The following is a 27,122-nucleotide window of genomic DNA, read 5'->3' on the forward strand; positions in this document are numbered from 1 at the left end:
GTTGTTGACAAGGGACAGCTGGACATATAAAGGGCCCCATTACATTCAGTAGCTTAGGGCCTCATCAAACCGAAATCCGGCCCTGCTTAAGAGAGATTTCAGAGCTGTCTCTCTGCACTTCCCTTCTCAACCTTCCATTACTTCCTTTTCCCCGCCCACTTCGAACGCTGGGACACCGCCCTGAAGTCTCAACGTTCCACAACTCCCCCGCTGCCAGCGCACCGATTGGCTCCCGCGACGTTCCGAGTCTCCCCTTTCGGCCAATCCGAGCTCTCCCGCGCCGTTTCGCAGAGGAAGACGGTGAGCTCATTGCCCGGGAAGGTTTGAAATTTACAAGGAAAGGCTTGTTTGGCCGCTTGGCTGTCGTTGAGGGTTGAAGTTGCGGGGACCCGGGCCGGGTTGAAGGAGGAGGGGGACGATGGCTGATCCGGCGCCCGAATCGTTGACGCCGCCGCTGCCGCTGGAAGAGGCAGCGATGGAGACAGAGGCCTCGGATGCCCCAGCGAGAGGGGAGGAAGCGAATGAGAACGGACCAGGCGAGACGGTGAAGGGCGCTGTGATCCTGGAGACGGAAGCAGGAGAAACGGAAGAAGGGCGTGATGGACGGGGAGAAGAGTCCCTGGAGCCCGCGCCAAATGCCCGCATTTCTGAGCCACAGGAAGAACCAGAAAACCTTAAACTAGGTAAACAAGTGGTTTGTTTGTTTGTTTGTTTACCTTCTGCCTCCTTTCACAAATCTCATTATTGCGTACTTGTTTTAAATCCTATAACTGATTACTCACATTGGGGTTTTTGTTTTCCAAACTAAGCTGTATTACAAAAGTACAATATGGATCACAGCGTAACTATAAGTTTATGCTACCCCCTCTATGAACAGTTTTCCAGGATTCAGATTACATTTGATTGAAACACAATCCATTCTATGAGTAGGATTAAGTATCTTGTTAATATATTTGTTCTACTACAATACAGTAGTACCTTGGGTTACATACGCTTCAGGTTACATGCGCTTCAGGTTACAGACTCCGCTAACCCAGAAACATTACCTTGGGTTAAGAACTTTGCTTCAGGATGAGAACAGAAATCGTGCAGTGGCAGCGCAGCGGCAGCAGGAGGCCCCATTAGCTAAAGTGGTGCTTCAGGTTAAGAACAGTTTCAGGTTAAGAACAGACCTCCAGAACAAATTAAGTACGTAACCAGAGGTACCACTGTATCTAGTTCTAATTTCCCCCTCTTTACAGTGTTCATTGTTTCCCATAACGTATAACCAAAACAAATGATGCCTTTAGTTAACTCCACATTTCATTTTTTTAATTAATCCAACCCTTCTTCAGTTGATCCTGTTTTCCATTTAAAAAGACCAAACCATTTTATCTGTAGTTGGAGCTGACGTTGGTTACAATTTTTTACATTTTCCATGCCATTGTTCCTTCCAAAGAACTTGGCTTGGTGCAAATCCTGTTGTTGTTGTTTTGTAACAACCACCTTGTTAGGTAGGTTAACCTGAGAGGCTGATGCAGTGACCCCTCTGAACAAAGAGCCTCTTTTCCTAAACATAATGCTGTCAGCAAAACCTACTGTGTGAATGTATTTGGAACAGTGCGTACAGTTCTGATTGGCTCACCTCAGAACAGTCTAAATGTAGAGTTGGAAAAAGTTAAGAAAAGGGTAAGCAAAATGATCAAAGAGATGAAGTAACTCCTCTATGACTGAAGGTTGCAGCATTGGGGATTTTTTAGTTTAGAGAGCAGGTGAGTAAGAGCTGACATGATAGAAGTTTATAAAATTATGTGTATACACACACACACACACACAGTGGTACCTCGGGTTACATATGCTTCAGGTTACATACGCTTCAGGTTACAGACTCCACTAACCCAGAAATATTACCTTGGGTTAAGAACTTTGCTTCAGGATGAGAACAGAAATTGTGCAGCGGCGGCAGCAGGAGGCCCCATTAGCTAAAGTGGTGCTTCAGGTTAAGAACAGTTTCAGGTTAAGAACAGACCTCCAGAACGAATTAAGTTCTTAACCCGAGGTACCACTGTATATATACTTCCCATTGTGGCCACTGTGAGAGCAGGATGCTGGACTAGATGGGCCACTGCCCTGATCCAGCCAGAGCTCTTCATATGTCCTTACACTGGGACCTCTGAACCTGAAGGAATACTTCTTCCCATATGAAGCCACCAAGGCCTTAAAATCAGCAACCCAGCAACATCTGGAGCACAGCTGGGTCCCTACCTAGGAATTAGGCCTTGCACTTTAGTAGAAAGGCATTATGGGTGTGCTAAAAGCGACCAGTGTTTAATGCATCACAAGTTTTCTATATGTTCTGTGTGGAACTGCAAAATATTTAAGTAGCATGTTTTTTAAAAAAAGAGTTCATCTGATGTGTTCAAGAATAAATCAATTGGACGTATGATTTCTCTCTCTCTCTCTCTCTCTCTCTCTCTTTCTCTCTCTCTCTGGTCTAAGACGAGGGTGAAGGTGGAGAAAGCGATAGTGAATGCAGCAGCTGCAGCGATTATGGGAGTCATGGCAAGCCAGGGACCTCTTTGCAAAGGCTTGTGCCAGAGAGGAATGCCCTCTTCCCAGACACTTTCCAGACAAACAACCTCCTGTTCTATGAGCGGTTTAAGACCTATCAGGACTACATGTTGGGTGAGTAGCCTCTTGGTTTCCGAGACTGTGCTCTTGATATCGGGGTTCCAGATTTATTTACGGTTTCTGTATTTGTCAATTTATTTACACCTTTCCTGTTTCAGGTGCAAACCTTCACAAGGTGGCTTACAGAATGACCAATAAATGAATAAGTATAGGCATGAAAACTGATGAGTTAAAATGGCAGCAGCTAAAACATTACACTTGGAGAGTCAGTAAAGCCAGGCAGAACAACAACAGCGAGTCTGTTTTAAAATGAGGGTTGTGCGGGGGTTGAATTCTGTTTATTGCCATTTCAGCACAGGTTAATATCACCATTAAGCTGCAAGTTCAAACCTGCGTCTGAGTTAACTACAGGCCAGGGATTCTACCAGCTGAGCGCTTCCCCCCTTTAAAATCTGGCTGGGATTCAGGCACCATTTCTGAGCTGCAAATCACCCAGTGATTCACCAGTAGATTCCAACCTCTTATCTTCTCTCTGCCCAAATGGAAACTATACCCCATTGTTGCAAGCCTTCTCTCCTAGGAGGTATTTGTGTGGGTTTGCAGCAGATTGTGAGCCCCTCCTAGTTTCTGCAAGGTCTGTGCTGCTCAAATTCTTGCAACTAGCGAAAGGGGGTTGGGGACTTGCGGCTTCTCCATATTTCATTGTCTCCAACCCTGCTCAGCCCAAGCTAGCATGGCCAGTGGTCAGGGAAGATGGGAGCTGGAGTCCTGCAGCACTTGCAATGCCTTGGGTTCCCTAACCCTGGCCTGTTGGCTTCCTTAATGTTGCCCAGTAACAATTGAGCAGTTCTCATTGTATCTCTTTGTGCATTGAAAGTGCTCACCTAAAATCATCATCATCATCATCATCATCATCATCATCATCATCATTTATACCCCGCCCATCTGGCTGAGTTTCCGCAGCCACTCTGGGCGGCTCCCAATCAAGTGTTAAAAACAATACAGCATTAAATATTAAAAACTTCCCTAAACCGGGCTGCCTTCAGATGTCTTTTAAAGATAGGATAGCTGCTTATTTCCTTCACATTCTAAGGGAGAGCATTCTACAGGGTGGGCGCCACTACCGAGAAGGCCCTCTGTCTGGTTCCCTGTAACCTCACTTCTTGCAATGAGGGAACGGCCAGAAGGCCCTCGACGCTGGATCTCAGTGTCTGGGCTAAACGATGGGGGTGGAGATGCTCCTTCAGGTATACAGGACTGAGGCCGTTTAGGGCTTTAAAGGTCAGCACCAACACTTTGAATTGTGCTCGGAAACGTACTGGGAGCCAGTGCAGATCTCTCAGGACCGGTGTTATGTGGTCCCGGTGGCCACTCCCAGTCACCAGTCTAGCTGCCGCATTCTGGATTAATTGCAGTTTCCGGGTGACTCCTTTTCATTTGTTTTCTGTCTGCTCTGCTCACAAACACATTCAGGGCATTGCCTGTGTATTTTCTGATGCGTGGATGTGTGTAATCTCCCCTCCCCCCCCATTTGATTTCCAGCTGACTGCAAAGCCTCAGAGGTCCAAGAATTCACAGCATCGTATTTGGAGAAGGTCCTTGAGCCATCTGGGTGGCAGGCAGTGTGGCGCACCAGCGTGTTTGAGGTCCTGGTTGAAGTAAGTGCAGCCAGGCAGCCCAGAGGCTTGGTTCCACGTGAATCATTGACAAGAGCTGGGTGTTTAGATGCTCGCCTTCTGCTAGGGGGATTGCTTTCGTTGCATGACCCAATGTGCAATATAATAACAAAATAAAAATTCAAAACATTATTATTTGCACGTTTACTCAAAATCCAGTGAAAACTGTTTCATTTAATTCAGCACCATTGATGATTTTGATCCAGCAGTACCAGCTTTTCACAGTCTCTTTTTAAATAATATTTTTTCCATATAGAAAATTACATTTGTTACTCAACAATTATATAACAAGAGTTAAACATACCTCCAGCATTGCCCTGCATCCCCCTTGCCTCTTACCACCCCACTAGGTATTCCCTCCACCCCCAGATGGCAGTACCAGCCCTGTTGGGAGCTACTGTTTTTAACAGGGTGTTTTAATTGTTGTAATCCACCCTGGGATGTTACAGTGAAGGACGAGGTGTTGTTAGAACCATAGAATTGTGGAATTGCTCTGGTTCCCAAGGGTCCTCAAGTCCACCCCATTGCAGTGCATGTGTTGCAGCTAAAGCATCCCGGACAGGTGGCCACCCAGTCTCTGTTTGGAAACCTGCAACAAAAGAGAGTCCACTTTCCAAGGGCTTCCGTTCCACTACCAAAAGCAGATCTCAGCATCCAAAATTCCTTCCGAATGTTTAGTCGGAATTCTCGTAACTTGAATCCAGTGATTCGAGTCCTACCCTCCTCTGGAGCAGCAGAAAACAAGCTGCTTGTTATTAATGAATAGTATTATTAATACTATTCTTATTACATTGAATTTTTTTGGAGGGTCCTTGAAGCCATCCTCCTGCCCCCAGATGGTGCTGCGCAGACCATGAAGGTGCCTCTTCTTGCCTCTCTTTTTAACACAACAGGTTGTTGATGTGGATTACTCTGCTCTGAAGGCGGTGGTGCACCTCTGTGACCCTTTCCTGTGTGAGACTCGTGAGGGCGATGCCTTCACTCAGGAGTGTATACAGGAGCTTTTAGAAGTGAAGGCGCAGAAGCTGCCGTTGCGGGAGTTGTGGGTTGTCTTTGACGAGTCGGGGGAATTTGACCACACCGCACTGGCTGTCGAGCACGTCAGGTAAGATTACGTGGCCTGCCTATGCTGTGGACCTGCTCGCCCATGGCTTGGCTCTAGACCCAACATGATAGACATTTATGAAAGAGAGAGAGAGAGTGTGTTTTCTCTCTCATAACCTAGAACTCATGGACATCTAATGAAGCTGAATGTTGGAAGATTCAGGACAGGCAAAAGAAAGCACCTTTTCATGCATTAATGTATTTTAATATTTTGTTGGAAGCTGCCCAGAGTGGCTGGGGGAGCCAAGCCAGATAGGTGGGGTATAAATAATAAATTATTATTATTATTACTATTATTATTATTATTTATTATTATTAAACTGTGGAACTCAATGCCACAGGAGGATGTGGCATTGGATGGCTTTAAAAGAGGATTGGGCAAATTTATGGAATAAAGTTCTTCCAAAGGCTGCTAGCCAAGATGGCTATGCCCTGCCTCCATGGTCAGAGGCAGCAATGCTTCTGAATGCCAGTTGCTGGAAACCACAGAGGTATTTTTGTCCTGCTTTCCCATAGGCATCTGGTCGGCCACTGTGAGAACAGGATACAGGACTAGATGGGCCACTGTCTTGATCCAGCAGGCTCTTCCTTGACATCCTTAACATTTCCCCCTTTTTGTTTTTGAAGGTTTTTCTACAAGCACCTCTGGCGGAGCTGGGATGAAGAGGACGACGACGACTTCGATTATTTTGGCAGATGTGTTGAACCTCGGCTCAGGCTGTAAGTCCCTCTTGAAAACATTTCTGAGCTTCTGCTCCCAACTCCAAAGGAGTTATGTTGTATTGCAAATGTGCTGGTGGCAGTGAATCTTCCCACGTAGTTTTGGCACAGAGTTGGTGTCCTGGCTGGGAATGCTCAGTTACTTGGGCAACAAACCCACTTGCAGTGCAGCTCCTGTGAGGGAAGGGGAAGTTGTCAGCTTGACTGAGTGTGAAACCTTATTGGCGAGGATGGAGAACTGGAAAGGTCCCAAGAAGCATGTGGGGTTAAGAGGCAAGAAAAGGGTGCAGAGGAGGAACACATAGGAAGTGTATGTGGAGAATGAGGCGAGGCTTGAAGAGATGGGGAATTGAGTTGAGAGGTTAACTGGAGAGCGAGCTCTGAAGAAACGTCAGCACAATACTGGGGCCACCCAATGAAGGGGAATAGGAGAAGCTTACAGGACAAGTAAGAAGAAATACTTTGGTCAGTGCTTAGTTGGACTATGTAATTCACTGCCGCAACACTTAGAGATGACTTTAAATTGGCACCAGACAGATTGGTGGAGGAAAATGCTGTCAAAGACTATATACTAGTCATGATGGCTATATACTAGGGCTGTGCATTGGTTTTGTGTGTACTCCGAGTAACAAGGCAAATCAGGGCGATTTGGGTCAGACTCTCACGTTCCTGAGTCAGATAGCACGGTTAGCAAGCTGTCTCAAATTGCATCATGGACTGTCTAAGCTTCTGAACCTTTCTGTGGCTTTGGCTGCCTCAAAACGTAAACACGCAACTCCCTGACCCCTCCACTTTAGTTCTGAAAACATTGCTGTGGAAGCAATCATGGGGACAGTTCTAGGAGTGTTTTCTAAATTATATCACATGCATGGGGTCACTTTACCTCTAGGTGGTGCTGTAACACCAACAGTAGGATTTTATAGGCAAGAAGAGGCACTTTGAGGAGTTCTGTCCAAATTAAAATAAAATTGGGCGTTCTGAGTTTCCCTGCAGTGGCCCAGGGCTGTATGATAGATTTAAAACAGGGTTTTATCCCCTTTCTCCCCCCTCTTTTTTTGGCTGAGTCCATCTTAAAAATTACCCACTTCCCCACCTGTTTCTTGCTTCACAACTCTCTTTTGCTCTGAAAGATTTTACTGTTCCATTTCTGGTACACCTCCCCCCCCCCCCCCCGCCGGATCTCAAAGTGGCATAGACCTCTCCATCTCATCCGCACAACAACCTTGTGAGGTATGTTAGGCTGTGAGGGTTGGGTGACCGGCCCAAGGTCACCCAGTGATGTTTGTAGCAGAGGAGGAGTTCTGAACCCTGGTCTCCCAGGTCCTAGTCCAGCAAATCTAACCACTACACCACACTGGCTCCAAAGTATTGCAGGTCATATTACGAACCCAAAGTATCAAATGTGGTGACAGTAATAATAATAATACAACAAAACAACACCACCACAAACTGGCTTATAAGTATAAAACCAAATTTACTAGAATACAGTGGTACCTCGGGTTAAGTACTTAATTCGTTCCGGAGGTCCGTTCTTAACCTGAAACTGTTCTTAACCTGAAGCACCACTTTAGCTAATAGGGCCTCCTGCTGCTGCCACGCCGCTGGAGCACGATTTCTGTTCTCATCCTGAAGCAAAGTTCTTAACCTGAAGCACTATTTCTGGGTTAGCGGAGTCTGTAACCTGAAGCGTATGTAACCCGAGGTACCACTGTAATAGCTAGAATAGAGATCGACTTGTAACCATTCAAACAACAAAGATACTGTAAACATGTAGAGGATAAATATACAACTGTATCTCCAGGCTTTGTCTTACACATGGCACCTTAGTATGTTTGTTGTTTGAATGGTTATAAGTCTATCTCTATTCTAGCTGCTATTTTGGTAAATTTGGTTTTATACTTATAAGCCAGTTTGCGGTGGTGTTGTTTTGTTGTATCGTATTACGAACCCAGCCTTAAGAAGAACGGCTGAGGGAGCTGGGTATATTTAGCCTGGAGAAGAGCGAGTGGTGATATGATAGCCCTCTCCAGGTATCTGAAGGGCTGTCATGTGGAAGATGGAGGAAGCTTGTTTTCCTCTGCTCTGGAGGGCAGAATCCGAACCAGTGAATTCAAATGACAAGAAAGGAGAGCCTGACTGAGCATGAGGAAGAACTTTCTGACTGTAAGAGCTGTTTGGCCATGGAGCAGCCTCCCTTGGCAGGCGGTGAGCAATCCATCCCTGGAGATTTTTAAACAGGGGTTGGATGGCCACTGTCAGATGGCTGTTGCAGTTGCTCGAGAGTAAGCAGGCAGGACTCCGACCTGTCTTTTACAGGCTTTATTTTGGTGCAAACTATTTAGAGTGAAGAGCGTCATAAGTTCATGTCTGGCTCAATCGCTATTAGAATCCAGGAGTGGTCTTTTTTTGTACCTCCCCCAACATAAAAGTTTCGTTACCCCCCACCGTTTCCGCCCCTCCCTGCGCCTCAGACTACTGCGCGATGGCAAGGGCGTGCTTCCCTCCTCTCCGACTTGCTCAGGAGCGGTGTTAAGGCTCTCACTAGCATCCTCTGGTCCTTGCACCTCTTCTCCACTAGAGGTGGGGCTTTCCTCCTCCCCAAAAGAGGAACTGCTTCAGATTTTCGGAGGCTCCCTGTAACACGACTGCCCTTCTATTTTTTGCCTCTGAGCCGATGGCAGTTCCCTGACAGCCACCTGTCAGGGATTCATTAGCTGTGATTTCTGCATTGCAGAGGGTTGGACTAGATGAGCCTTGGGTGTTCCTTCCAACCCTAGATTTTTATGATTCTAAGGTGCTACTAGACTCTGGGTTGTAGTCTCTCCCCCCCCCCCCAGCAGACTACCCTAGCTGTTCCTCCTGGAATTTCTTTATTCTGGCTTCCTTCCTGCAATGTTTGATTCTTGGGCCTCTTCCCCCAGTCAATGACATCCTAATTTTGAATTCCAGGTACTATGACATGGCTGAAGATCGTGTCCCTTCCGCGCTGGTGGCGGACTACCACGGCCTTCTCTCCCAGTGTGAAGAGCTCTACCGCAGATTTCTAGTCCTCAGGAACAGCCTCGCAAGTAGCGATTCCGACACAGAAGCAGAGAATGTCTCTGTGGTGGAAGGGATGAAACTCTACAACAGGATAGAGCACCTGAAACAAAAGTTAAAGCTTATTGAAAACCCTCTTTTGAGGTAATGCATTTTCATTTTAATTGAATATATATATATATTTACTGCCTTTTGAATAAAAAAATAACAAAGCTGTAGGGCTTAGTGACCAGGGTTGCATTTGGGATCTTGGAAGATCTTTTCTTCCTGGATTCAGTCCAACCATGGATTAATCTTGGGTGGCTTTGCCCAGTCTTGGGGACAAGACAGACAATATTTTAAACATGTGACTGCATGTTTAATCTGTCCCCCCCCCCCCCTTTTTAAAAAATAGCTTGTGTGTGAGGGTGGGTGGGGTAAGCTATCAGGACCATGGGGAGGGGGCTTAACCCTTTCTTTCCCACACTGTCTTCCATTCTGGTGGGATACTGGTATAATGGCCACATTCCTCCAAGAACAAGTAACTGCTTGGGAGTGGGAGTCCCACCTCCCCGTCCCCCGGGTCTAAAAAGGATTAGACAAATTCATGGAGAATAAGGCTTGCAGTGGCTGCTTGCCATGATGGCTGAGCTCCACCTCCATAATCAGAGGCCGTCATGTTTCTGAATCCCAGTTGCTGGAAGCCACAAGTGGAGACAGTGCTCAAATCCTGCTTCCTGGTTTTCCCACAGGCATCTGGTACCTCGGGTTAAGTTCTTAATTCGTTCCGGAGGTCCGTACTTAACCTGAAACTGTTCTTAACCTGAAGCACCACTTTAGGTAATGGGGCCTCCTGCTGCCGCTGCGCCGCCAGAGCACGATTTCTGTTCTCATCCTGAAGCAAAGTTCTTAACCTGAAGCACTATTTCTGGGCTAGCGGAGTCTGTAACCTGAAGTGTATGTAACCTGAAGTGTATGTAACCCAAGGTACCACTGTATGAGAACAGGATGCTGGACTAGAAGGGCCCCCTTTGGCCTGATCCTGCAGGTTGTTCTTATGTTCTCATGGTGCCATTGTTGACTGACGGGAAATGTAGTGCCTCACATAGGCTACCCATGGGTTAATCCTGAACTCTACCTTCCCCCACATACTATAGTCCTGACCCTGATTTTTGTGTGGGTGGGGTGAGGTGTGTGTCCTCTATTTTTACAAGAGAAAATATGTTCTGTACAATTATTCATTTGTCTGCACCGTCCATCTAGGAACTGAACGTGCTTAAGGAACATTCTCTCTTTCTTGCAGGTATGTGTTTGGCTACCAGAAGCACGCTCGCCTCCAGGCGAGGGGAGTGCGCCCCTCGGGCGCCACCATCACCCATATTGTGTCTGCCACCATGATGTCAAGCCTGCTGCAGTGTCTGCTCAGGGACAAATTTTCTCCAGAGTCTTGTAATGAAGAAATGGAAATACAGGTACGGTGGTCCAGGGTTGTTTGGAATGTTGTTGTTGTTGTTTGCCTGCATCACAGAATCATAGAATTGTAGAGTTGGAAGGGACCCTGAGGATCATTCAGTGCAGGAATATGCAACCCCATATGGGGATTGAACCTGCAACCATGGCGTTATCTGCACCATGCTCTAACCAACTGAGCTATCCAGGCTGAAAGCTTTGCTGTAGGGAAGCAGTGCTTTCTTGACATATGGGGAAGTTGCAGTTGGAAGTGGTGACTGCATGCTGTAGGTTGTCCATCCATGAATTAACATTATTTAAGGCAGAATTAAAATTTCTGGAAAGAGACAGAGTCTTTAGGTAGCTGCCAATGTTCCTAGACTACAACTCCCATCATTCCCAGCCGGCATGGCTGATGGGAGCTGTAATCCATCAACAACATCTCAAGGCCACCAGGTTGCTGAAGGCTTGGAGCATGGCATTGACTTGGTCAGGCATCTTCCCATTTTCGTGTGATTTTTTCCAGGTAATGGATGGGTGGAGAGAACCTTGATGTGGCCTTCCAGCTGTTGCTGGACTACCCCTCCCATCGTCCTTTGCCCTTCCCATTGGCCACAGTGACCAGGGTTTGTGGGTGTTGGAGTTCCACATCATCTGAGTGGCCAAAGCTTTCCCACCACTGCCACAACGTCCTGGGCACATGTCCTCTAAAACTGTGAAGACCTGGAATGGAGAGAAGGTCTGAGTCCTCTCCCAGCATCTGAACATTGCTTTTGATGTTATCTCTTTCCTCTTCCTCAGTTCCACAGCAACCCGCTGTCTGCTATGAATGCCTGCTATGCAGGGGACAGGATCGTGGTTTGCCCTGGTCACTACCTTGTGGAGGGCACCTTGTGCATCGCCGACAGCATTGAACTGGAAGGTTAGAGCTTGTGTTTGCTAAAAGTCTTGGTGGGTTTTCCTTCTTCTCTATGAAACCAGGAGTGGGGGAACCTGGACTCCAACTCCCATCAGCCTCAGCCTATATGGGACTTCAATCCCAGGAGAAATTGGGTAGGGAGAAGTATTATTTCTCCTTTTTTCCTGAAACTAAAACTCGCGGACATCCAACGAAGGTTCAGGACAGATAAAGGAAAGGAAGGACTTATTTATGAAGTAAATAGTTTAACCGTGGAACTCGGTCCCATAGGAGGCAGTTATGGCCACTGACTTAAAGGTAAAGGGACCCCTGACCATTGGGTCCAATCGTGGCCGACTCTGGGGCTGCGGCGCTCATCTCGCTTTATTGGCTGAGGGAGCCGGCGTACAGCTTCCGGGTCATGTGGCCAGCATGACTAAGCCGCTTCTGGTGAATCAGAGCAGCGCACAGAAACACCGTTTACCTTCCCACCGGAGCGGTACCTATTTATCTACTTGCACTTTGAGGTGCCACCGACTTAGAAGGCTTTAAAAGACAATTACAGTAGTCAAATTCATGGAGGAGGAGAGGGCGATTGATGGCTACGCGCCATGATGGCTTGGTTCCACCTCCACAGTTGGCTTCTGAATACCAGTGGCTGGAAACCACAGGAGGGGAGGGGGATCTTGAGCTGAATCCTCCTTCTGGATTTCCCACAGGCACCAGGTTGGCCACCGTGAGATCAGGATTCTGGACTAGATGGGCCATTGTCCTGCAGGAGCCAGATATTTGCCCTCAAACGGGTGGGAGAGGAGACTGTACAATGGGGCTTACACATGTGTAGGTCTTTATGTGGAGTAGCTGTCTAACATGTTCTGCACATCATGGAGGAAGGGGCATGTGTGAGGGAGCAGCACCCCTTTCCGGTTAAGTCAGTGGGCCTGTCCCCTTCTTCTGCACAGAAATTTAATAGATAAAATATAGGAAGAAACTCCTCTTCTATAGAAATGTGTATATATAAGAGCTATGGCGATCAGTCAATCCTTTTAGCTCTGTTGCTATTCCTTCATGTTCTGATATTTCACTGACACTGACTGGACTCTCTGAAGTGTATCTCCATAGCTAGCCACCCTCATCCAGGAATATGGGTCCAAAATGAAATGCTTATTTATTTGTAAAAACGTTTGTATCATTAAAATAACCAAAACAGTTTACAGCATTAAAAACATAGAACTAAAACTAAAAACAAGCATCAATTAACCATGGTAGAGGGATGTATTCTTAATTGCCTGCATAGGCCTGGTGAAATAGAAAAAAGTTTTCAGTAGGCGTTTAAAAGTTGGCACAGAAGTTCTAGTGGCAGTGAGTTCCACAGGACTGGAGCAATGTCAAACGAGCCTCGCCAACTCATGATCCTGCAGGTTATCTCCCTGACTGAGCTTGGATATATAAGGGTTCATTCAGGCAGTGCTGGAAATGCTTCTGTCTTGTTTTGGAGAAACAGACACGAACCCCTTTTTGTTTCCACCCTGTAATTCTCTCCCTGGACTTTCTTCACTGCGGACAGCTCCACCTCCCTTAAGTTTGCCAAAAGAACCTGGGGTCTGCTGTGCGGTTGTTAGCATAATAGGTTGTGCGTTGCTGTGGGGCTTATGTTGCAGTCGCTATCTTTCTCTTGTCAAAAGTCTTTAGTGGAAAAAGAGCCGAGGGTTTAATTTCCTGCTGTTCAGACTCTTTCCAACCCCCCCCCTCTTGCCGGCCTCCTTTAAAAAAACAACAAAAAACCCAACAACTTTTGCTTCTTTTATTTTTATGACAATGATTTTCTTTTTCTCCCAGTCTTTCTCGAATGTTTGATTTATATAGATATGCATGCCAGTGTGTGGTACCCCTGCAGGACAGAGGCTTTCAATAAATTTCTTTATCAGTAGGAGTGAGAATAAGATGGCTCGGGAACTCGGGGTGGTATTTATGACAAATCGCATCCTATCAAGAGAGGTCAGGCGAATGTGAGCAAGCAAATTAAAGCGTAGTAGACCAGACATCGCCACGAGCTTTTAAGGAACAAAAGCCGACATCTAGTTTATTCATCGAGTCGACGCTTCTGATTGAACAAGTGCCAGGAAGTCTTATTGCTTGTCGTTTGATAGATCTGCTTTTTCCTTTTTTGGAAGCTGTGAAAAATAAAAGCAGTGGGTGGCATTTTAGCAACGTGGTCTGTTAATGATGTTGGATGGGTGTTAATGATAAGGGAGGAGTCTCTCTCTCTCTCTCTCTCTCTGTGTGTGTGTGTGTGTGTGTGTGTCTGTGTGTGTGTTTGTGTGTGTTTGTGTTTGTATGGACCAATTTGACCCATTGAATGTTATTGTTGGTGCATGACATGCAGCAGTACAGTGGCAAATCCAGAAGGGCAGGGTCCTTTCCTGATAGTCAGGGCTACACCCCTTCCAAGATTATACTTCCTAGAATTATATAATGGGGAATGCATTGCAACGGTCGGTACAGATCTCCATGTGTTGCCTTTCACCCAGACCTGTGCAGGTACGTGGGCAAATGATCTGGAGTGCTCTAATATCTTCTTTTGAAGTCCCACCATACAGTACAGAACTTGCACACTCCCTTCCCTTGAAATGGAAGCAACTTGTGTTTCCAATTTCCCCAAGTGCTTAGCTTTGGAGCGTTTGGGAACAACTCCTCTGTGTTCTCCCCTTGCGACTTCTCCAGAGCTGACCCTAGGAGCCGATCCTCGGTGGCTGACTCCGCCTCCTTCACTCTGATTGGCTCCAGTTAGCCCAGAGGGTGAGAGAACTTATTTTCAGTGGCTAAAAAGCTCTCTTTCCAAGCTGATTGGGTGGCTCTCTAGGACAATGTAGGGCAGGGGGCCCTGCTACAGAAACAGTAACGGGTCTTTAACACACACTCCCAGTGACCCTAGGCCCCTATACTAATGTTAGCATGGACTCCTTTTTGGAAAGGGAGCGGTAGCTTTACTGATAAATTGATCCAAGACTTTTAAAGTGAGCCCACCAACGCATGCTCCTCTTAGCCGCACCAAAAATTGTGGTCAAATGAAAGTATCTGTATTTGTATGTTGATGTACAGTACCGGTTCACACTTAAAAGGGGGAAACCGTGGATTCCTGCCATGTGAATGAGCCTTGGGAAGCCCCTTGGGAAGAAACTGGGAACTGAAGCCACTTAGAATTGTAGAGTTGGAAGGGACCACGAGGGTCATCCAGTCCAGCCCCCTGCCAATGCAGGAATCTTGTCCCCAAAGTGGGTCTCAAACCCATGGCGCTGAGTTTTAAGAGTCTCATGCTCTACCAAGTGAGCTATCTCTGCAGCTAACGTCGCTGCTTTGTGCTGACTAGAGTTTGAAGCAAACCACAGTTTCCCAAGTTTGGACTTCAAAGGAAACAGTGATTTAGTTAAAAGTGGGTGTTCCCAATTTCCTCCTTGCTGTGAAAGGAGAGGTGAGGCCAAGACTCGTTGGAAGGTTCGTTCACATAGTGGGGGAGCCATGGCTTCCCCACTACATTTGAACAAGTGGAAGTTTAGCACTTCTGTGTAGATTGCTACAAGAGAGAGAGAGAGAGAATGAGAGAGGGAGAGAGAAATCCCGTTGCAACTCCATTAACCCAGAAAAGAGCAGGAGCCAAGTGACAAAATTTGGGGTGGTAAATCAGCAAATGGTTCTTCCTGGCCATTTCCGTGGGTGAATCGTGGGGGAACAGAAGTGTGCATGTGTGGAAAGGGTGGGGGAGTAGTTGCATGGCCAGTGTTTAGGGTGACCTGCCAGTATATCAGTAAAAAACAACAGCAACCCCAAAGTTCCGTGATGCAACAGTTCCTGCAGTGTGAAAGGAATGTTACAAATGAGCACAGAAGTGCCAGCATCCTAACTGGGAAAATGCTGCAATAAATCCCGCGTCTGAATTCAGCCTTGCTATGGTTCCTAGTGCTTTCTTCATAGAGTTGGAGAACTGTAGAGTTGGAAAGGATTCCAAGGGTCATTTAGTACAACCCAGAACCACAGCTAAAGAGCTACTTTTTAGAAGATTCCTCCTTGCTTGATGTGCCTTGTGAACAAGAGTTCCTGCACTTTCTTTCTAATTCCAGAAAGATCTCATGGCTCTCTAATGGCGTCGTTATTATCGCTTGCCTTGTTGTTTGTTCTTGCTAGTGACGAGCCATAAATTTTTTTTTACATGCTCGTAAATTTCTCTTAAGTGCTTCAGAGCGAGCGACTGTTGAGAGCTTAGTTAACTCAGCGTTGCAGCCTTAAAAAGGAGGGGGGGGGCCCGGACATTTGTTGTGTATGTCATTTAACTAAATGCCGTAGAACTGAGCAGACCGTCCCTCCTAAAATGCAGAAGTGTGTAAAAAGGAAGCTGGTTTATTGTTACAAGTATATCCCACCTTTTCTCCATGGAGCTCAAGGTGGTAGACGTGATTCTTCTCCTTTGCTGTGTTATCCCCAAAAGGTTAGTGCTGAGACTTAGTTACTGGACCGAGGCCACTCTCTGAGTTTTGTGGCCAAGAGCGGGATTTGAACTCTGGTCTCCCAGGCCCTACTCTGATGTTCTAACCACTACAGCACATTGGCTGGTGGTGTGGCTGCTACAGGGTGGTAATAATAACAACAACGATAATGATAATATTATTTATACCTTGCCCATCTGGCTGGGTTTCCCCAACCACTGTGGGCAGCTTACAGCATATCTAAAAACATCAAGCGTTAAAAACCTTCCGATACAGGGCTGCCTTCAGGTGTCTTCTAAAAGTTGTGTAATTCTTTATCACCTTGACATCTGAGGGGAGGGTGCCACTACTGAGAAGGCCCTCTGCCTGGTCCCTGAATTTGTTGCAGCCTGCCAAAACTATTCTTTCCTTCTGCCTCCTGAAACTTTCTCCGCAGGCTACGGTTTGCCAGACGACATTGTGATAGAGAAACGAGGGAAGGGGGACGCTTTTGTGGAGTGCAGTGCCGCGGATGTGAAAATCTCCAGTGTGAAGCTGGTCCAGCACGATGCCGTGGAGGGCATCTTGAGTAAGTACCTTAAGCTTGCCACCTGGCTTTGGCGTGCCACCCCCTAGGCTGGACTGAGGAACTAAGTGGTGGATTGGGCCCCGTCCCTCTTCTGCTGTGCCAACCCTAATAACAGGTGAAATAGACAGTCTAGGACGATTGCCGTAACTTGATCCATGCCTGGATGACTTCTGTTACTACTCGTGTATGGTGGGATTGAAATACCCCAAGATTTTTCTGCCTTGGTGGTGCTGCCAAAGAGGAGAGGGTTGCCTTAACCCAGCAGGCCAGCATGCAAGGCTCATGATTTGGCTTGCAAATTGTCCAGGCACCACCCCCATTCTTCATCTGTTGTTTTTTTCTTGCTCTTTCCCTTCCTCCTTATCTGAATTTGGGGTGGGGAGGCCCAGATCTGTAATTCCGCAGAGGAGTGGTTCCGAATACCAGTTTCTGTTTACCACAGGAGGGCAGAGAGCAAGTCACACTGCAGTGCTGTTCACAGGCTTCCCATTGGGGAATCTGGCTGGCCACTGTGAGAACAGGATGCTGGACTCGATGAGCCATTGGCCTGATCCAGCAGGCTCTTTTTATGTTCCTACCCTTTAATGGTAGGGACCCAGTTTAATTCTTAGAAACATCATATTCCTAACATCATCCCCCCTGCATCTGTTGCATCAAAGCAGCACCTATTTGTTCTAATTCAAGTTTCATCTTCTTACCTTTCACCTCTGCTTTTATTAATAATCTCGTTCTGCTGTCACCATTGTGGTTCGCCCTCCAGATGTGTTGGGCTGTGACTCCAATCAACCATGCTGGCGGATGTTGTGCTGGCTGCGGCTGATGGGAGTGGACATCCAAAACATTGGGGGGGGGGGGACCTCGTTGGCAGCTGGTGATCGATGGTCTGTTCCAGAGAGGCATGTCATAACATGGATACTTTACCCGCCCGCCCCCATCGTTTGATATCAAAAGTTTAATTTTTAAATTTTTGTTCCATAATGGGAATCTGGCACCCCTCCACCCCTATCTGAATTTGACAACAATCTTGTTGGCTCTGCCCTTCTGTCTTCTGGAGCAGGTGATAATTAACACTTCGTCATCGAGAGGTAGATTTGAATAACAAATGTTACATGGGCTAGCAAGACTATTTCAGCACCTTCTACATGTGAAAATATATTCACGCACCACGAAAAGAGAGGGTTCTTGGGCCACTGCTCGAGAGAAGTTACTAACTGTATGTCCCTAAAATGTTCTTACGAAGAGTAACTTTCTGTAAAAATTCTGGCTGTCGCAATAAATACTTAATGGCGGGTAGGGAGGAGAAAAATAGGAGGTCCAGAGGCCAAATCTGGCCTGCAAAGGCTTCCTGTTCAGTTCCAGCGTTGCCCCTGCTTCCAAAGGACCTTCTCACCCCACATACACAATTGTTCATTTGTTTAGAAGATTTTCACCTGCCTCTCAATAGGACACTTCTCCAAAGTGGGTAGCGACAACTCAAACCACAAAATGCAATCCAAAAACAACAACAACAAACCACTTGAGAAAACGATTCAGCAGGAAAAGTTTCCAGCAGCTAATAATTGTAGACCTGGTGCAACTTCCAGCATGGCAATATGTCCTGAAAATAAGCCACTGAAATGTTCCCCCTAAAGACGAATCCATCACTCTAGAACTAATGAGTGACAATTTTGCAGTGGACCAGCAACCAAAGGTTATAGTGTGAAGAGTTTCTGTTCGTGATGCTTTTGCATCTGTCCGTCCAACCCCTGGTCTCCTGCCCCCCCCGCTGCACAAAAGACACTTGGGTCTTCTGTTGCCTTCTACTGAATCAGGCCACTGGTCTCTCTAGCTCAGGATCCTTGATACAGAATGGCAGAGCTCTAGTGTTCAACACAGGGGACATTCCCAGACCTACCTGGATGTGCTGGAACCTGGGACCTTCTGCATGCAAAGCACATTCTCTACCACTGAGCTTCCCCAGGCTTGCATAACTCGAACACTCTAGAATTCCTTGCTTGTGTTTGTTGGGGTTCACCAGGAACCACTTCTAAATCTGGGCTACAGGTGCAGCAGCTCAGAGCGTTCTTCTCTCTCCCTCCCACCCAGGTGTTCATCAAGGGAAGACCACCCTGGAGAACTGTGTGTTGCAGTGCGAGACCACAGGGGTGGCAGTGCGAACATCGGCTGAGCTTTTAATGAAAAATTCCGACTTGTACGGTGCTAAGGTAGGAATTGATGCTCTTCTTGCGATTGACAGATGCATTGAAAAGGAAACAAAAGCAGCTTCGGTAGATACGTTCGACGCCGGCTAATAATCCGCTCCTCTTTCAAAAGCACACGCGAGGCGCTTCCTCGGATACGCTAGAAAATTACAGAAATTGCAAGAAGATTACAAACAGTTACTATAAAATAGGTTTGCCCTTTCAAATCAGTTTATCTAGCATTGTGTGGCGTTTGCAACGTGTGACAGGGCTTTTGAGCAACTTTTTGTTGTTCTGGTTAGAGCAGAATGTGGACCACGCAAATGCCACCCTCACCAGGCATCGCTCGCCGCATGCGCACTTGAACTGTTGACCAGAGCAAAGTTCATTTGTCGATTATCCAGGAGTCTAGGCCTTATTGATTTCTCCAACAGCCTCTTAGAATTGCCTATTGATTAGCAACATCTCCGCCTCTTAATTGCAGGGTGCCGGTGTAGAAATCTATCCGGGCAGCATGTGTACGTTGATGGGGAACGGCATACACCATTGCAAAGAAGGAATCCTAATAAAAGTGAGTGTGTGAGCAGAATTGGGGTTAGCAGGGCTGCTTCCTATGCTTCTGGTAACATCAGATTGGCAGAGCTGTGTGGGCAGAGAGAAGGGCATAGTTTCATGAGCTCTCATTGGTTTGAATGTCTCTGTAAGCTGCACATCAGCTGTGGGAAACCTGTGATTCTTCAGATGCAGCTGATCTGGAGTTCCCACCATTGGCCATGCTTGGCTGGGGCTGTTGGGAAGATGCAGCCCAAGAACACCTTGGGGGGGGGGCACCTCAACCCTGCCATAAACTATGACTTAGACTGTGCGACCAAATTGCACTCTTTTTGCTCCTCCTGGCTCACTCTAGGAGGAAAGAAGTCACCACCCCTGGCTTAGTGTTATGCTGGAACCTGCTTTTGGTCTCTCCATCGTGGTCATTATTGTCCACTGTGATCTGATGGGGAGGATCTGTTGATTGGATTACACAGCACCTGGCTGTGGTCTAGAAGAGGGCCTTCTCTGTAGTGGCACCTACCCTGTGACCTCCCTATTGGACTGCTGCCACTGGAAGTTAAAAATGTATTTATTTCCTCATACGATTCCCTGACCATTTTTCCCTTTCTAGTTTCTGGTGTTGATCTCGTTGTCTGTCTTTGATCTGACAGTTGAGTTTTGTTGATTTTGTTCTTATTAAATATTATCCTACATTTATTATTATTATGGGAACCGCTTTGACAATTGTCACAGTAGAGGAAAACAGAGTACAGTTGTACCTTGGATCCCGAATGTCCGACTTGGCTTCCACGGCTTCCTGCAGCCAATTGGAAGCCGTGCTTTGTTTTCCCAACATTTTGGAAGTCAAACGGATTCCGTTCGACTTCCGAGGTACCACTGTATAAACGTCCTAGTAATAAATATATGAAATGAGAAGACGAGCAATCTTACCTTCTGGACTGGGAATCTCTCTCACCCTTGGCTTTTAGGACTTTTTGGATGAAAATTATGACGTTCCCAAGATAACAATGGTGAACAATGTAATACATAATAATGAAGGGTATGGAGTGGTCCTGGTGAAGCCTACTGTCAAAGAGAGCGCTCCAGAAAGCTCAGGAGGCACATTCTTAAGTGGCCCAGGTAAGTTAATGAAAGGCAACAATACCTGTGAACTGCCCTGAGGCCTGCGGGTATAGGGCCGTATATAAATTCAATAAATTATTAATAATAATAATGCCTATTCTGAACCCCAGGATAAGAGGAGCCATGCTGGATCAGGCCAGTGGCCCATCTGGTCCAGCATCCTGTTCTCACAGTGGCCAACCAGAGACCCCAATGGGACGCCTGCAAGCTGGCCATGAGCACAGAAGCTGTGGCCTCCTGTGGTTTCCAGCAACTGGCATTCAGGACCGTTGCTGCCTCCAACCATGGAGGCAGACATAGCCAGGATGGCTAATAGCCCTTCCCATGATGAACTGCTTTGCCTTTGGCCAGGTTGATGCATTCAGAAGGGGGCTCTCTTGGCAGTTCCTCCACCCACAGAGTCTTGGGGGGTGGCAGCCTGGGCGAGGACCCTTCCCTGTGGCAGCTCCTAAGCTGTGGAACTCCCCACAGAGGTATGTTTAGCACCTTCATTATACAGTTTCAGGAGGATGCTGAAGATGCATCTTTTGTCCCTGGTTTTTTGACACTTGAGGTGTACATTTTCAGGTCCTGTCTTATTGTTAGGATTCAAAGTTTCAAACTGTTTTTAAGATGTGGTAGTCAATGAAATCAATCGTACGTATGGATTCCACTTAATGTCGTTGTTTCTGGCTTAGAGCAAGCAAAGGACCTTCATCCCACGGGCGACGTCTCCATCCCGGTTTGCGAAGATGCACATCAACAGGTCGGTGGTGGGTGGGAGCCTCATGGAAGGGCAGGCATTTCTGAGCACACGGAAGGCAATTCTGAAATCGCCAACGAACTTTCCGCCGCATCTCTCAAGAAGAGCCATCTGCGTAAGAAGAGGCTGAGCAACCTGGGCATCACGGAAGCGGACGACAACCTGATGTCTCAGGAGATGTTTGTGTCCATTGTGGGCAACCACTTCAAGCGAAATGGCAAAGGGAGCTTTGGCACATTTCTCTACTAGATTTCCTTAGTAGAATGGCATTGGAATAATATATAGCCTGGCTGCCGGCTGGCTTGCTGCCGAGTAGCTGAAACTGTTGACATCCATCCCTTAAAAATAATTATTATTATTTGGCTCCATTCCTTGCTTGCGTGTGATTCCAGTGTATTTATTCTCCTATGCAGCACGTCTGTTGCACAACTGAAATTTCTACTCCTTGGTGTGAGTTTTGAACCCAGCACTTGAGAGTAAAAGAAAACTTCCCCGTGGAACCTTTCGAATGGATATGCTCCCTTTCTACTTGCTATACATACATACATACATACATACATACATACATACATACATATATCACTTACTGTATTTATTTCTGATAGAAGACACCTTATTAAAAAATACATTTGAAGCTCCAGCTGCAGGAGGAAGGAGGCTGTTCACAGTACCGTAAAACTGTTGACCTCTTAACCACAGCTGAAAAGTGTGCTTTGCTTCCTACGTAGTAGTGGTGGTCTATTATTTTCAGCTGTTTTTAAATAAAACTTTTTTAAAAATATATATTTAGGAAATTGTTCCCCCTCTTTGTTTTGTACAGAGTTCTGTCGGTCCCTTTCAATAAACATTACCTGTTACACAGCTGATCCATGTGAGCATTCTTAAAATATATTAGGGTGTAGAACTGCAGTGCTTAGATTTATTTTTTTTTTTTTAAATAATATTTATTAAAATTTTCAAAAATACAGAAAGTAAAAATTAAAATACATTCATAGCCCTATTTTCATATATCCACTTTCTGGGACTCCCCCCTTCCCCCACCCCTACCATATTCCTTTTTCATATTGTTGGCTCCACAAGCTCTCAGTTCTGATTAAAAACTTAATTTGTTTAAACCATTATTCGAATTTAAAATTTCTACACTCCTCATCAATACCCTTAATAAAAACACAAAAAATTTCTTTCCCAGGGCCCACCCCATTTTCATTCCACAATTTCCCTTTTTTTTAATAATAAAGACACCCCACATAATAGAAATATCAGAAATAAGAAATAAAAGGTATAATAGATAAAACAAAGCCAGTTCAATAAAAAGAAGTTGACAAGCCTTTGGATTTTAGTTCTCCCCCCCTGTCCCCGGTTCAATTTCCCCCTGACCACCAAACCATGTTATCCGCCTGGAATTCTTACAATCCATAAATCACCTATTTCCCCCAACTCCTTGCTGGTTTTTTTTTTTTTTTCCTTTCATAGTTATTTTTAGAACACTTAACTTCAGATCTTTAATAAAGCTCCCCCCATTGTTCTTTCCAAATTGTAGTCCAGTTTCCTCTTGTTCCGCTGCTGAAACGTTCTAATTCAGAAGCTTAGTAAGTCTGCAGGGATTATTATTATTCAGGAACAAAAACTTGCGTTCAGTCCCTTCCTTTCTTCAATAGAAAATTCTATTGTCTCCTTTAGCTGAACACCCTGTAGACAAAATATTATTTCCGTTTTGCAGCTTTCCCAGAAGATAACCAGTCCTGTGAAATTCCAATGGTATTTTTCCACTTACGACCATCTTTGTAATGTCCCGAAACTCCTCTAGGGGGATTGTTGTAACTTTGTCTTCTCTAGTCCAAAAGTCCGATTGTTATCCATGTTTTCGCCATTTTGTATCCAAGTTTTAACAAGTTGTAGCAAATTGTAACAAATTTAGCCAGCAAAGTTCTCATAGTAAAATCCTCTCTGCTTTCCGACTTTGACAGCTACTTTGACAGCTGTCAAAATCTCCGACTCTTTTCACCAGGCTCTCTCTTCAATCACCCCGGTTCCCAGGGGGGGGGGGTACGTTTCTTCTCCCTCAATTCATCCTCCAGCACAGTTCTTATGATTCCCCATCGTGGAATTCTTAGTTTTTATCAGCAATACAAATCTTTTTGGACCTAGGTTTCCCCGTCCTTGTCTTGGAAGGTCTACAATAGGGGGGGGGACTGACTTCCTTTTTGGATCCCCCCCCGCTCGTGTCCAATTCAAAAAGAAGTTCTTTTTTTTCCTCCTTTTAAACCCAGTTTCCAAATTACTCACGGGTTGTTGTCTAAAAGTCCGAATTTTCAATGGAAGAAGTCAGCGCTCTCCGCCGGATGGCATGCGGCTGCGCTCGGCAGGGATAGCAGAGGACTCAAAGCACCACGCTTCTCCCCGGCACCCGATCCGTAGCCTTTAAAAAGGCTCCTTCACGAGTCGGGAGGGCGCTAGCGGTGCCAGCCGAGTCTCCATGTCCACGACCCTCGTGGCCGTGGTTTTTAAGGGTCCCCGCATCGCCGGTGCGGTAGGACCCAGCCCCTGCCGAGCAGGCTCCCTCCGGAGCTCGGAGGGAGTCCGCCATTCGGCGATGGCGCCAACCCGGAAGTTGCAGTGCTTAGATTTAACGGGTGTTAGAAAACCGTGTAGTCTTGTGCTTTGGTGAAGAAAGACCTGGTGATTCTCAGGGCGGTCTCAGTTAACTCAGAAAACGTTTCCCCGAGTGAGAGGTTTGGAAAGGTATGGGCGAGATGGAAGATCTTTGAACTTGGAGGAATGAGAGAGGCGTGGTCGTCTGTCCGAATGCTCGGGAGTTCTTGCGAGTAGCTGAGAGGGGAACTGGCGTTGTACCAGGGCCAGGAATGTGCATCTGGTGGATTTCTTCAATAAACACCACTGAGGCAGCTTTGCTTTCGTCAAAACAACAGTGGTCAAAACGACGAGTCCACAGGCCTGTAATGACACAATGCTTCTTTAGAGAAATTCTCTTGCCTTAGCTTGACATGTGCGTAGAGATTGTCATGTTCGCAGAGGAAAAGCATGCCTGCATTATCAGAGCTGGATGCCCAATTCAGCAAAAAGAGTAGGGTGCCTACTCTCTGTCAGGTTAGCTCAAGGCTAAGGGAAATTGGCTCCTAAATGTGGCTACCTGGGAGTCACTCATCCAGGCCCTGACAGAGTAGCAATGGAGACTGGGGAAACATATTCCTGCCTATCTGCTTGGAGTTGGTTCCCAGCGGTCTTGTGCGGGTGATGCTGTTTTGGCTATGTAAAGCAGCACTTATGCCTGAACATCAGAAATGGAGGGAAGGATGACCGAGTGGTAGCTCCATAAAAGGTTCTTTGCTCCATTCTCTACTGTGAGATATACCTGTGTATTGCTCATGCACAAATGCACATCCCTTGGACTGAGAAATGTTCCCTAACCCCTGTTTTAGTGTTAGATTTGCTTTCTCCCCATCCCCCTATTGCAGGCATAGGCAAACTCGGCCCTCCAGATGTTTTGGGACTACAACTTCCATCATCCCTGACCACGGGTCCTGTTGGCTAGGGATGATGGGAGTTGTAGTCCCAAAACATCTTTAGGGCTGAGGTTGACGAAGCCTGGCTTAGGACAGAAAGGCATGAACTGTGTTTGGTCAAGGTATAACTCCCAGGACTTTTAAAATCGGGGCAATCAATAATCAAGTTCTATAGAAAGCATCCTTCCTCGTGCTGCCTTTAGGGCTGTTGCTTCTGATGTGCTGCTAGCTTGCTTCAAACAAGTTTTTGGCAAAGGCCTTGTAAACTGAAAATTGCAAACTTGCCGGTCCATGGTGCTCATTGTGGAAGGCTTTCCAAAGGAGATGCAGTCTAGTATAGTGCAGATGTTACATCACAGTTTCTCCACTCGTGACATTTTATGTACAGTGGTTCCTTGGGTTACAGACGCTTCAGGTTACAGACTCCGCTAACCCAGAAATAGTACCTCGGGTTAAGAACTTTGCTTCAGGATGAGAACAGAAACCGTGCTCCGGCGGCAGCAGGAGGCCCCATATTAGCTAAAGTGGTGCTTCAGGTTAAGAACAGTTTCAGGTTAAGAATGGACCTCCGGAACGAATTAAGTACCATATTTATCGCTCTATAACACGCACCCGACCATAACACGCACGTAGTTTTTAGAGGAGGAAAATCCGTAGGCATGCCACCTGTAGGCATTCCCTCCATAACACGCACAGACATTTCCCCTTACTTTTTAGGAGGAAAAAAGTGAGTGTTATGGTGCAAAAAATATGGTACTTAACCCAAGGTACCAATGTATTTTACTTTTCATGCACCTCTGAAAACTTATTCAGGCGTAGGGACAGACCAGGTGAGCGTGCTGGGCTGTACAAATTTCAGCATTCTTGGATAGGGAGTAACTTTTTAGAGTCAAAGAAGCATGTTGGGAGGAGAAGCAGAATCTGTCCCTCACTTCAACCTATTTTTCTGGGCTTGGCTGATTTAAGCAGTTCTCCTGCCCCGGCCTATGTAAGGTCCCAGGCTCAGTCCCCACTTGGGGAAAAAAACCTCCTGTCTAGACACCTGGCGAGACACTGCCGGTCAGTGTCGGTCCGGAAGAGGGAAATCAAAATGCTCAAGCAGGTAGAGTGACTCCCCTGTTAGGAAAGGTTGCAGCGTTTAGGGGAAAGATGAATAAGAGGCGACATGATAGAAGTGTATAAAATTATGCACTGGACAGAGAAAGTGGATAGTGGGAGGGTTTCCCCCCCTCTCTCATAACACCAGAAATCGAGGACATCCAGTGAAGCTGAATGAATGTGCTTCTTCATGCATAGTCAAACTATGGAACTCCACTCCTGCAAGAAGTAATGATGGGCACCAACTTGGATGGCTTTAAAAGAGGATTGGACAAATTCATGGAGGACAAGGCCACTAGCCATGAGGACTGTGCTCTGTCTCCACAGTTGGAGGCCGCAATGCTGCTGAATACAAGTTGCTGGAAACCACAGGAGGGGAGAGGGCTCCTTGTGGGACAACCAGCCTCATACAGCCAACATGCTTAAGTCTAATTAGTGCATGAAAGGGTTACTACCATAGAGTAAGCTGTCCTGCCAGACTTAGCTGTGTCCCTTCTCCTTACCTTGGGAGGAAATAGGTAATCAAGTCTTTGTTCCCTTCCCAGTCTACCTGAGAATCCAGTGTGAGGAGGTGTGAACTGGTTGTTCCAGTTCAGCCAAATCACTTTCTTTCTTTCTTTCTTTCTTTCTTTCTTTCTTTCTTGCTTGCTTGCTTGCTTGCTTGCTTGCTTGCTTGCTTGCTTGCTTGCAAGAATACAGTCTGAAAGCAATGTTTTCTTATACCAATAGTTTAGGAATTTGTACTCATTTGTAACTAAGCTACGTTTTACTGCTTGTGCAACTTTTTCTGACTGATGTAAAGAAAAGCACATGAATCTGACCTTAGGAAAATTTGTAAGCAAACATTTTTCAACTTACCAAAGTGTGGTCTTTTCTGTGTTAGGGGAAATGGGAAACTTTGGAACTCACTTGGAGGAGCACATTTTTAAATGCTTTTCAGTCTACATTTTACTTTGCTTTACGTTGCTGATTTTAAATCTCTTCAGGGGTGCTCTCACCGGAGTTTTTGTCCCCTGAATTGGATTCCTAGCATCAGAGGAAATTCTCCTTTTATGTTTTTCCTTGAACCAATGCCCGTGTGCTTAGATTCTGCTTGTGGTATTTTGGTAGCCACTGTGAGAATAGGATGCTGGATTAGGTAGTCCCTTGGCCTGATCCTGCAGGCTCTTCTTAGTGTAAGCATCCAGCATTCCTGGATATGTGTACTGAAAAGGCAGAGTTTTGTTCTTAATGAAATAATGTTAATAGCTCATTACTCCTTTTTTATATATGAACTAGTATACCATTTTTACAGGCTGAACTGTAATTCATCTTTTCCTCTGGCAGCGGAAAGGCCTGTGCTTCTGTTTCCCCACCATGCCTTTACTCTTCTCCGAA

At 46.2% G+C, this 27,122-nt stretch overlaps 1 protein-coding gene across 1 annotated transcript; it reads left to right on the top strand.

The window, feature by feature from the left end:
- Positions 1 to 294: 294 nt before the first annotated feature.
- On the top strand, positions 295 to 21,989 carry SHCBP1 (SHC binding and spindle associated 1). The gene is made up of 13 exons (XM_081015370.1): positions 295 to 683; positions 2,479 to 2,664; positions 4,153 to 4,268; positions 5,180 to 5,391; positions 6,018 to 6,110; positions 9,060 to 9,293; positions 10,432 to 10,600; positions 11,379 to 11,499; positions 16,393 to 16,524; positions 18,610 to 18,728; positions 19,189 to 19,275; positions 20,228 to 20,378; positions 21,059 to 21,989. Exons 1-13 carry the CDS (start codon positions 419 to 421, stop codon positions 21,370 to 21,372), a joined length of 2,199 nt encoding a protein of 732 aa, XP_080871496.1. The 5' UTR covers positions 295 to 418; the 3' UTR covers positions 21,373 to 21,989.
- Positions 21,990 to 27,122: the final 5,133 nt, after the last annotated feature.

The sequence above is a fragment of the Podarcis pityusensis genome (genome assembly GCF_964106645.2).
Source record: "Podarcis pityusensis genome assembly, chromosome: 8".
Lineage (NCBI taxonomy): Eukaryota > Metazoa > Chordata > Lepidosauria > Squamata > Lacertidae > Podarcis > Podarcis pityusensis.